The sequence below is a fragment of the Vulpes lagopus genome, chromosome 11 (assembly GCF_018345385.1).
Source record: "Vulpes lagopus strain Blue_001 chromosome 11, ASM1834538v1, whole genome shotgun sequence".
In the NCBI taxonomy this organism is placed as follows: Eukaryota; Metazoa; Chordata; class Mammalia; order Carnivora; family Canidae; genus Vulpes; species Vulpes lagopus.
Genome location: NC_054834.1, coordinates 108,368,432 through 108,380,457, shown reverse-complemented (window position 1 = coordinate 108,380,457; position 12,026 = coordinate 108,368,432). Strand labels below are relative to the sequence as shown.

Genomic DNA, 12,026 nt, shown 5'->3' with positions numbered 1-12,026 from the left:
ATCATCGGCACTGGAAACCCCTTTTAACTCTCAACAGGTCTAGGATTCTGGGATTTGTGACCGGTGTATTTTAACATTAGCTTCCTTTCGCTCTTTTTGTATTACTTTTTTTCCGGATGACTATCACGCGTATTTCAAGAACTCAGACATCCAGAGGTACCTCTTTGAGGGCATCCTCTGGGCGCCTTGCTGAGGGCTCGCGTGATCAAAAAGACGACGTCACGGGGGAAGATACGAGGCCCGCACACGAGAGTGGCACCATATGCTCAAGTTTATTGAACAGACACAAGCTACACGGTGGGAACGAAGCCGTGCGGGTGTTCACGAACTCCAGTCAAGTCAGCAAATGACAAGTTTTAGAAGACACGCGTTTTATGTCTCACCCAATGTGGGCGACCATAAGAGAAGCTAAACAAAGAAAACCACTTTCTATGTTACTAGGCAGCAAGTTAATTCCATATATATATATAGCTTCCAGGCCACTTCAAGATATTTCAAAAGTGTTTCAAGACTAGTAGGGAATAGTTCACGCCCAGCCTGGAATAAAACGTAGAATGCACCTCTTAGGGGTGAGTAACTTCATTCGTTCATCCATAGCAGAATCACTCCTTCCTACGAACCAAAATTTTAATGAGTCTGTTTAGTTTAGGTTTACCACGTTAACAGCGACTCTGAAAATGCACGAGGTTTGGTTATATTGTTATATTGCACTTGAGAACAGTGACAACAGAAATCAAGGACCTGACGCCTCCCCCAAGAAATTCATTACAAATCAGAAACCGCAATGAAATACAAGCATACAGGCCTGGGGTGTGTTGTCCAAGCTAGCCCACCGACAAGGTAAAAGGGCTGGTCTCCAAAACACCGAGCATTAGGTTACTTACTTACTTACTTACTTATTTATTTATTTATTTATTTTTGCCCTTTTTTGAGACTATAATCAATTTTTGAATTTCACATTTGTTGTTGACCAAACTGACCGCACATACAAACCACCCAAGGGTACAGACAAAGTGACATTAAGATCAGCGAGGGTCGTACCCGTGTTTCAAGAAGGCCTTCCTCTTCTCCGAGGCTGGCACGCGACACGGGACCGTCTACCAACTCGGAGGTCGCCTTATAAAAAGTAGCTGATCTCTTATACGCTCTACCTTTGCCACTTAACTCTCCCTCGGGGCCGTCACTAACCGTCACAAACCTTCCGCGGCCCTCTTAGGAAGCCAGTAGAAGGACAGTCTCTTCTACAAATGCTTGCATTTTCACTTTATAGGAAGTATTGGTGAAAATTCGCTACGAAGCAGTAGTTCCAGAACACAGGTAAGACTGTGGGACGCGAGTTTTAACTGTTTTACACTTTGGAATTATGAAGACCTATACGACAATTATAATAATGATTCATTACAAGAGAAAGATAAAGGGGAAAAGAGGGAAAGAGTATCCCTCACACATATGTTTCTCAAGCTATCAATTCTGGAATAAATGCCTACGTGAGAAATTGGCAAGAGTATATTTCTCACCGATATTAAATGCTTTAAATACTGTTTTTTAAGACTCATCAGGTTATTCAAATTTTACACTCAAAATGCATTTTAAATCTCAATGAATCACAAACAGTAGTATTTAAAAAATGTTAAAAATGTTTGAAAATTGTAAGTTTTCACAGAACTGTTGCTTGACGTTTTTAACCAAATACATTCACATGCTGCTTTGGGGTAGAAATCATCCCAACATTTTTCCCAAACATTTTCCTCGAAGTGTGAGCTTCCAAATCATACTTCTACCATAGTTCTGTAGAGATACATGTTTTCATTTTTTAAAAGAAAATACTATTGCTCAAAACTACATTTCATAAAAGGGAACTTAAAACATCATGCTTCCAACACCAATATCCTTCAGTCTCCCACACACAATTATACCTTGAGCTACAGGCCACAGGAGGAACAGACCGTGCAAAAGCAAACTAACATTTCTTGTAAAGAGAGGATTTCTATCCAACATCTACTTTCAGGGATGACTACTATTCGGTGGGGAAACAGGTATAAAGTCAAAGTCGTCAACTTAGTGACTGTTTGGTGGAAGATCCCAGGATAAAAATATTTTTTCTTAAAAACTTTAGACTTACTGGTAATAAAAATACTTATTGCATACGAGTAAGATCTTTTGAGCTACTAGCAAAACCTATGCTACAAAATCTATTAATTTTGAAATTCATCTAAGCTGAATACAGGGTCTTGTCACGTTCTAACGTATATAACTCACGTTCCTCTGTTTTACAAATATATTCTAGCTTAGCCCCTTGTGTGAGGAATTCGAACACAAGACATGGCACGATAAATTTCAATTATTTTTAAATCATAGAAAAATATTCAATTATTTAAGGGAAATATTTATCCTTGCCTAATGAGGACAGCAGTTAAAAACCTATTAAACTCTCAATTTCTAAAGCACAACATGATGTAATTGCACAAAAATAGATATAATTAATAGTCGTTCCCAGACCTTGAGGAACTGTGACTAAATCACATTATTCCTCTAGAAGAATCATCACCCTCCAGGCAGATAAAATTACAATTTGCTACCTGTGCAGCTGTTATATAAAAATTCTAAAAAAGTAATTTATGTTAATAAAACTATAAAAGTTTTAAAAGGCTCCCAGTAACTTGTATTGCTTATAAAAGTAACTACTCTACGTTATTTTGGTAGCTGAGACTGGTTTTACACATGATACCCTTGCTTAAGCTAAGGTAATGTCCGTGTGAGCATCATGCTATTATTGCCGGAAGCAAACCAGCAAGCTACTTTAAGAATTTCAATTCCACGCATTTCTCGTGGGGTTGGAGGTCGGGTGCAGGTTCCTGCACATTATAAAGATTCGTCATTGATCTTAACCCATTCTCAGTAAAGTTTTAGAGATGTAAGGAAGATTACATATATAGGAAGAAAATAAATTAATCTAGGCTCAAAATTCTTGCTCTAAGAGCGTACTATTAATAAGCAAGTCTATCAAAGAACTACAGTCTTTTAACTTAAATGATATATATATATTTTTTGTATTGCGGATAGCCAGACTAATACAATGGAATTTCCGTACTTCAGAAATGATTTCCAAACGCATATGGCTTTAAGCATGATGATGAGTAGCGGAAATTAAAACTACTACACAAAAGAGGCATTTTTGATCATAGAATTTTTAGTATAGGTTGGCTTAAAGGATTTGAAATAGAACCTAAACGTATACAAACTGAAATGTAAGGAAATGGAGTGGATAAAACAAAAATAAAACCACAATAGCATGTACCCAACTTTCATATTAAAACACTATACCTTTTCTATTACAGGAAAGAATCTGGATGGATCATGCTTTTTTTTTTTTTTAAGTTCTAAGACACAGGTAATATTAAATCCAAGTTCATGCAGTTATAAAGTTAGTAGCTTAAAAACTCAACTGTAGTGTAATGTGTATTAACAGTAAGCTCCTGTACAAAAGATGTGGATCCTAAGGTCCAAATATGGATTGCCTTAAAACCACAAAAGCAACAACAAACAAAATCACACAAAATCAGAAATAATCATCGTAGGAGGTCCTATCTTATAGAAAGTGGTAACTCAGGTGCTCCTTGTCTTATGTACATCGAAGAACAACTATTGCTTAAAATTTCATTATTTAAATACCTAAAAACGCAAGTCAGTGGTGTGTATTACACGTACGTTTGAACTTAGTAATGACAAAAAAGTTGACACCCATTGCCCTTGTTGTGTGGTTAATACCAACGGGCACCGTCAGCAGTACAGTCTTGGAAGTTTTATTCCTCGCAAAGGAAACTGAAACCTATGATGAAGTCGGAAGCTCTGACGGGTCAGAGCGTAGCATGACTTAAAAATGACGGTTAAGTTTCTGAGTTTCCTTCGCCATTTTCATGAGGTTGAAGCTGTTCCCTTTCTTGCTCTTCCTGCGGTGGCCGGACACGTTTAAAAAAGCCCATCTGAAAATAAAATAAAATAAAATAAAAAGTAAAAAAGCCCATCTGTCAGTCGAAGAACAACCAACATTACTGAAGCAGATTACAAGCGCCGAGGGCCTGTATGAGCACCGGGGGAACGTCGGTGCACCGAGTACAACTCTTCTTCCTTCAGATACGTGATGCTCATCACGCACTATTAAAATTGCCCCTTCCTTCCCTTCTTTTCTGTTCCTCCTCCCTTCCCGTCCTCCCTCGCCCTCTTCCTCGGCTTTGCCTTCCGCCGCCTCCCAAGCCCGCCACTTACCCTGTGCATCACAAACACCAGGACAGCCAGCAACAGCAACCCCGCCAGCACCGCTAAAATGATCACCCACACGGGCACGGGCATGGGTGCGGGCTGGATGCCCCAGGTGACGTTAGTGGTGACCTGGTGGGGGGAGGTTCTGAGTTTTAAAAGCAGGTCGCTGAATTACCCGGCAAATGTCTGAACGCCCATTACATTTTGTTTTAACGGTATTCACGTTTTCTTTTCTTACATGTGGTCATTTGTGGTGATACACTTGGTACCAACAGCATGCAGCTGCCCAACGGCAGGTGAACGTCAAGGTACCTCGGAGGTGATTTTTAAATGATCAAATCCAACTGCGATGTGTCGGTCCCATTTTTTAATCCTTAAATTATACATCTTTAAAATCTTTAGCCTTCACCTATGATAGCGCATTTCCAACTTTCTAAACTTTGTGAAGAAAAATTCCCCACGCTCCCTCCCCTGGAATCTCTCCCATAGGGATGCTAAAGCAAAGGTCTACCTTTCCTAATTGTAGGGCGAGGGAGTAAAATGATATTAAACCAGGTTATAGGCCTGGTAGGTACTAAATTATCAAAATAGTTAAGGTGTCATTATTTAAAGTAAAATTTTTAAAAAATATCTACAGCATGGTACTGGGTGTATTTATTCCATTTCCCCAAATCGGTGACTTACTAATGTGGAGTTGAAGATATCCTCAATTGGAAGGTTCTTATAAGGAAATTCAATGACATTAAAAGAAGCAGATGACTTCAGAGAATATGAATGGTTCTGGTTTTCTTTCTGTATGGAAATAACAGTAAAACGATTTCCTAGATGTGAGGCCTTTTTCATGTCTTGGAGAAAATGGATAGACCGGCAAATGCTCTATCCGTCTATCTACTTACGTTCATAAAGGTCTCCGTCCACAGCAGGGACTTCACATACAGGATGGCACTCTTTCCTCGGTCCAGCCGTCCAACCTGGCAGACGATCTTCAGGCACTCAGCAATGCCACAACCCTGCCGAAACAAGTTCTTTGCTTGTAAGAAAAGATCTATCATCTCCTGAACGCAGGAAAATTAGGCATTTTAGTCGTTTTACGGGAAGGCTGAAGAGATGATAGAGATCCCTTTGCCTTCTAAGAATAATGAATAGGCTAACCATGGAATCTATGAATGTTTTCTGTTAAAAGGGGTTGCTTTTAGGGGCGTCTGGGTGGCTTAGTCGGTTAGGGCGCCTGACTCTTGATCTCAGGCTTGTGAGGTCAAGCCCCATGTTGGGCTCCAGGCTGGGCACGGAGCCTACTTAAAAAAATAAAGTCAAAGTGATTTGTTAGATAAGGATAAGATCTATAATATTAAAAGATGTTATTTTTGTGGCCAGAAGTCAATTCTCTTGGAACATTCTAGGATTCTAGAAGTCAACATTCTTCTAGAAGTTGACTTTCTTAGGTAAACCCAGAGCATGATGCTATAGTAGGACAGAAAAAACAGATCACAATATACCTGCGAAAAAGAAAAAGAACCAGGATGAATCTTGAATAGCCAATCCAAGTCAGACCTATAGAAATCGAGGGGCATGCTGATGGTCTTTGCTACACTCTGTGTTTTTATCAGTAACTTGAAGGCAGGCGGGTAAAGATAGGAGATAATAACCACCTTGTATATGTTGGTCAAACCGTATTAGACATGTCAGTGCTATCTAGTAAGTGGCACTTCCAGTCAATGACAAGGAATAGCCAAGCTTTCTTGGCCTAAGGAAGGGCATCTGTGAACAGCCTGTGACGGACATCATACTTAATGGTGAAAGGACAAAAGCTTTCCCCTAAGATCAGAAACAAGACAACAGTGCCCACTCATCACGCTATTTATTTTTTAAGATTTTATTTGTTTACTCATGAGAGACGGAGACAGAGAGAGAGAGAGAGAGGCAGAGACACAGGCAGAGGGAGAAGCAGGCTCCATGCAGGGAGCCCGACGTGGGACTCGTCCTGAGACCTCAGGATCACGCCCTGGGCCGAAGACAGGAGCTAAATTGCTGAGCCACCCAGGCTGCCCCACTCATCACACTTTAATTCAGATTGTTTAGAAGGTTCTAGGCAGTACAATTAAGCAAGGAAAAAGATAAATAAAAAGTATCCCAGTTGGAAAGGAAGAACTAAAACTGTCTGTATTCACAGATGACAGGCTCTTATATACGGAAAACACTAAAGAATCCACAATAATAGTAGTAGATCTAATAAGTACAGAAAAGGTACAGAATACAAGATTGATATATAAATAACTTGTGATTATTTAAATACATTTAAAGTTATACATATTATATTTAAAGCTATATATATTACACATTTATATATATATAAAGTTACATATATTACTTTATACCAGTAATGAAGATTCTGATAATGATATTAAGAAAACAATTCTATTTAAAAGAGCATCCCAAGAGAATACATAGAAGTAATTTAAACAAGAAAGTGCAAGACCTGCATATACTTAAAAGTACAAAATATTTTTGAACTTGAAATCAAAGAAGACCTAAATAAATAGAAAGATATCTCATGTTCAAGACTGAAAGACTGGGGACCCCTGGGTGGCGCAGTGGTTTGGCGCCTGCCTTTGGCCCAGGGCGCGATCCTGGAGACCCGGGATTGAATCCCACATTGGGCTCCCGGTGCATGGAGCCTGCTTCTCCCTCTGCCTGTGTCTCTGCCTCTCTCTCTCTCTCTCTGTGTGACTATCATAAATAAATTAAAAAAAAAAAACTGAAAGACTTAATGTTTAGACAATACTCCTAAATTGTTACAGATCCAACAAAACTGCTACCAAAATTCCAGCTACGTTTTCTGTAGAAATGATCAAGCTGATCCTAAAATTCGTATGGAATTGCAAAGAACCCCAAACACCTAAGATAATCTTGAAAAGGAAAAAAATATTGGAGGACTCCCACTTCTCAATTTAAAGACTTACTGCCAAGCTATAATAAAACAATTTGGTACTGGAACAAGGATACATGTATAGATCAATAGAAGAGTCAAAAGTATAAAATTTAGGAAACCAAAAAGCTTAGGTGTAAATTTTCAGGATCTCAGGTTCGGCAATGGTTTCTTAACCGTGACAGTAAAAGTAGAAGCAACAAAAGAAGAAAAGGACTTGACAATCTGAACTTCTTCAAATTTGACAACTTTTTGCATCAAAGGGATACACTATCAAGAAAGTGAAAAGACAACTTACAGAATGAGAGAAAATATGTGCAATAACAGCTCTGAAAAGGGAAGTATCCAGAATATATAAGGAACTCTTTAGGAATTAACGACAAAGGCAAACAACCCAATTTAAAAATGGGGCCCTTGGGTGGCCCAGTTGGTTGAGTGACTGACTCTTGGTTTCAGCTCAGGTCATGATCTCAGGGTCATGGCATCAAACCCCCAGGTGGGCCGAGCGCTCAGTGTGGAGTCTGCTTAGGATTCTTTCCCTCTCTTTCTCCCTTTCCCACTTCCCCCTGCTTTCTCTCTCTCTCTCAAATAAATAAATAACATTTAAATAAACCAACAAAAAATAAAACTGGGCAGAGAATTTGAAGAGACATTTCTCAAAAGAAGCTATAACTCAGAAGATGCTCAACACCATTAGTTGAAAATACAAGTAAAGTCACGATGAGACAGTACTTCACACTGACAAGGATGACCATAAAACAAAGAGAATTTTCTTTAAGGCGAGAGCAAGTGACGGCAAACCCGGAGGAACTGAAAGACTCATCCAGGGCTGGCTGAGAATGTAGGAGGATGCAACCACTTTGGAAAAGTTTGGCAGTTCCTCAAAAGTTAAACAGAGTTCCCATATGACCCAGCAATTGCACTCCTAGGTTTGTTCCCAAGAGAACTGAAAACATGTCCCCATAATAGTCCCAGCGGCACTATTCAAAATAAACAGAAAGTAGAAACGATCTGAATGTTTGACAACCAATAAATAGACAAATTATCACATATCCATAGAATGGACTATTATTCAGCCATAAAAATGACTGAAGTACTACGACGTGCTATGACACGGTGACGCTGAAAAATCACCGCACTGAGTCAAAGAAGCCAAACACGAAAGCCATGCACGTATTGTATGACTTCATTACATGAAGTGTCCAGGACAGACAAATCCTTAGAGACAGAAAGCAGACTGGTGGTTGCCAGGGACTGGAGGCAGGGAAGGATGGGCAGCGACTGCATAACGGGTACAGTATTTCTTTTTAAGATAATATAAAAAATAGGGATCCCTGGGTGGCGCAGCGGTTTGGCGCCTGCCTTTGGCCCAGGGCGCGATCCTGGAGACCCGGGATCGAATCCCACATCGGGCTCCCGGTGCATGGAGCCTGCTTCTCCCTCTACCTGTGTCTCTGCCTCTCTCTCTCTCTGTGTGACTATCATAAATAAATAAAAATCTTTAAAAATTAAAAAAAAAAAAGATAATATAAAAAATAAAATAAAATTAAATAAAATAAAGTAAAATAAAATAAAATAAAATAAAATAAATGTTTTGGAATCAGAATAGTGGTGGTTGCACAATGTAGTGAATATACTAAAAATCACTCAATCGCACGCTTTAAAATGGTGAATTTTATATTATGTAAAAGTTTTATCTTAATTGTTCTTTAAATGTAGGTTCTGTAGGAGTATAGAGAAGAGGGTCAAGAGGGGGGCGAGGGCTAAAAGTAACTTCAATTTCACACGGGTGGGTTAGGGGAAGTCCTGTCATAATCTGCCATTTAAGGACACTGGCAGGAGATGGGGACATAAGCCACAGGGATATCCGGACAAACAGCATTTCACCTAAAGAGCTCATTCCAGGCAGACGGACAATTTTTGAGGCCTAGATGTAGAAGCACGTTTGGGAATGTCCATTCAATGAAAAGTAAGGCGGCCACAACACGAGGAGCAGGGTAAGGAGAGGAAATGCAGTCAGTAAGCTGTAAGGGCCTAGATGCTGTTGGGCTTCGAGGCTTTGCATGCTCTGGTTTCCTGTGACTTAGACGGGAAGGCCCTGGAGCAACATGACCCGTTCTCTATTTGAAACGATTACCGTGGCTCCCATGTGCCAAACAAACCAGTGGGCACAAAGGCAGGTATGGAAGCCAAGCGAGAGAGGAAGGTGGCCTGGGTGAGGCTGTAGCAGTGCTACAGCTGCTGAGAAGGGGCCAGATTCAGGGTGTTCTGAAAGTGGAAATCGACAGAATTTGCTAATATAGAGGACGTGAGGTTTAAGGGAGAAAGAGGAGTCCAGCACAGTTACCAGGTTTGGGACAGAGAATGGGACTGGTTATTTGCTAAACTGGGGAACACTGCAGAAGGAGCAGGGCTGGGAAAACTCAGGGGTACCTTCTTGGGATTAAGGTTAAGACTCCTATTAAATATTTAGGAGGAGTTCCAGGAGGCAGCTGGATAATGGAGTCCAGAGCTCAATGCATAGGATCAGGTTGGAAATATAAATCAAAGCCATCTCCACAGAGAGAGTATTTACAGCCCGGAGAGTGGAAAATGTCCTCTAGTGCAGCAGCGTCTGATTACAGCTTCCTACAAGGATACGACTCACGAGTACGGAGCTAGCTCTGCTGCCCCAGGTAGCAGCCACCAGCCCCAGGTGGCTCCTGAACACTTGAGTGTGTCCGGTGTCTCTAGTATTGGACAGCACAGATCTGATGAACGACTGTTCGTGGAGCAGCTAAGAAACCTGAGATGTGAGCCCGGCTCACTCTACAGAATTAAAGGTCTGCGAATGGAGATTAAGAAGTAGCCGGTCATCGGAGGTGAAAAACCAAGAGAATAGTGTCTTTAAGAAAGAGAATGAGGGGTGTTCCACAGAGGAGGATGTGATTAATCGTGCCTGACGTCCCTGGGGGTTGAGGTGGATGGAAACTAAGGAGCCCTATGGAATCTGGTGACGGGAATGTAACTGGTATTTGCTAATGAGCATAAACTCGACGCCGGATTCTCCACCAGCTGATGGGTTGCAGATCTGTTAAATTTCAAAAACTTATTTTTTTTTCAAAGATTTTATTTATTTATCTGTAAGAGACATAGAGAGAGAGGTAGAGACACAGGCAGAAGGAAAAGCAGGCCCCATGCAGGGAGCCCCGATGTGGGACTCGATCCCGGGACTCCAGGATCACGCCCTGGGCTGAAGGCGCACACCCAACTGCTGAGCCACCCGGGTGTCCCAAATTTCAAAAACTTAAATGATAAGCCGCTTGATAAAACTATAGTCATTACACAGGCTGCCTCAACCAAGGTTGATCATAATGCTAATTATTCTTGTAATATATTTTTGTAGTGGCCTCCTGGGTTTATCTTGCAAGAGTGCACTAAGGCCTCCAGGATTAGGATGAGGCCAGTTAGAGTCCAGCCGGAGAAATGAGTTGGAACATAAATATTTTTATTAGCAATCTATAAAGACAGACCATTTGAAGAAAGTCTGGTGTTAATTTGACTAAGAACAAGGAAAGTAAGAGGAGTGAAAAATAGTGTAAAAATATATGTAGCTCTTCCAGGCACAGCTGTTGTTATTTTTGAAATGTTCTTTGGCGTCAGTTCTATAATCACATATTTTTAAATGTTGAAAGTGCTTGTTGTCGAGGTGGCGCTTACCAAAGTGTGAACGTCTCCTTCACGGAGGGTGAGATCCCGCTTGGTGATGACATGGTTCCGGTCACCTTGCCCAGCAACGGTGTCATTCTTTTCGGTTTGCGAATCTGAGATCTGGGGGACCGAGAAACAGGTGGGGAACGGTGACGGAAAACATCCTGCCTTGACATTTTGGCATCGACTGCTATCTCTGACTAACACAGGGTGACTGAAAACGTGTTGTGACAAATTCACCACTTAATATATGGTGGAAAGTAAGCACAGAGAATAAAGATTCGAGTCCTTAATAGGTGGAAAAGGGTCACGTCTGCCTAGCCATGATTTTCTCCCTCGCACAGCCAGAGTGGAATCTGATGAAACACAGTGAAACAGCCTGAAATCTCTCGGTGCACAGCTGTGACGAGTGTCAGTCAGGACTATACACTTTTTGTTCTGTTTTCTTAACTTTCCTTAGTCCACATTGGGCAATAGCTTCTTATCCAAATACATGTGCTAGGATGGAGAGGACTTAGGTCCAAAAGTACAAAATTCCACAAAATGACATTTTTCTAAGTCGCGGAAGTCAAAAGAGCCAGGTTAAGTACAATGTTAGATCTTTAACCCAGGACAAAAATTTCAACAACCAAACACGCCTGACACAACGTCGTAGGTGGATAAGCCAAAATGCAACAGAACCAACGTCAAACCAGGTCACCCCATAAATACCTGCTTCAGTAGGACTTTGCGGAGTGAAGAATTAATCCTCAGTCGTCATACAAACAGACGATTTAATCCTTAGTGTAGTGGGTTAGGAAGTAAAATATTTTCGTAGAGTGGATTTGTATCTTAATTGTTTTAACTTCATGCATTTCTCTCATAGATTCAGAAAGAAAAGAAAGAAATATCATCATAATAAAGAGTTGCCGTGGAGCACCTCACCTTAATTCTCAAAGGGTTGATCTCCATATCCGAAGTGCAGTTCATTGGCCCATCAATATCATATTGAAGGATGTATAACAAAGTGTTATTGTTATATTTGTAAGGCCACTGAAGATTTAGCATTGCCTTGCTGAATGAACTTGGGCCGTTGTTTCTCAGCTGAGGGGGAAAAGAAAATGTAAATACTCTGAGCAAAAATCTATTCCATAATCCTCCTCCTACATCA

At 40.7% G+C, this 12,026-nt stretch overlaps 1 protein-coding gene across 2 annotated transcripts in view; it reads right to left on the bottom strand.

Annotated features, from left to right (window-relative positions):
• Positions 1-253: 253 nt before the first annotated feature.
• ITGAV (integrin subunit alpha V) overlaps positions 254-12,026 on the bottom strand; it is an 89,548-nt gene continuing 77,775 nt past the window's right edge. For both annotated transcript variants that reach the window (XM_041773838.1, XM_041773839.1), the window contains exons 25-30: positions 11,801-11,959; positions 10,886-10,996; positions 5,157-5,270; positions 4,945-5,052; positions 4,267-4,389; positions 254-3,983 (exon numbers count right to left, since the gene is read on the bottom strand). In XM_041773838.1, coding sequence (XP_041629772.1) covers positions 3,888-3,983; positions 4,267-4,389; positions 4,945-5,052; positions 5,157-5,270; positions 10,886-10,996; positions 11,801-11,959 — 711 coding nt within the window. In that variant the 3' untranslated portion in view covers positions 254-3,887. The remainder of the gene's footprint in view (positions 3,984-4,266; positions 4,390-4,944; positions 5,053-5,156; positions 5,271-10,885; positions 10,997-11,800; positions 11,960-12,026) is intronic.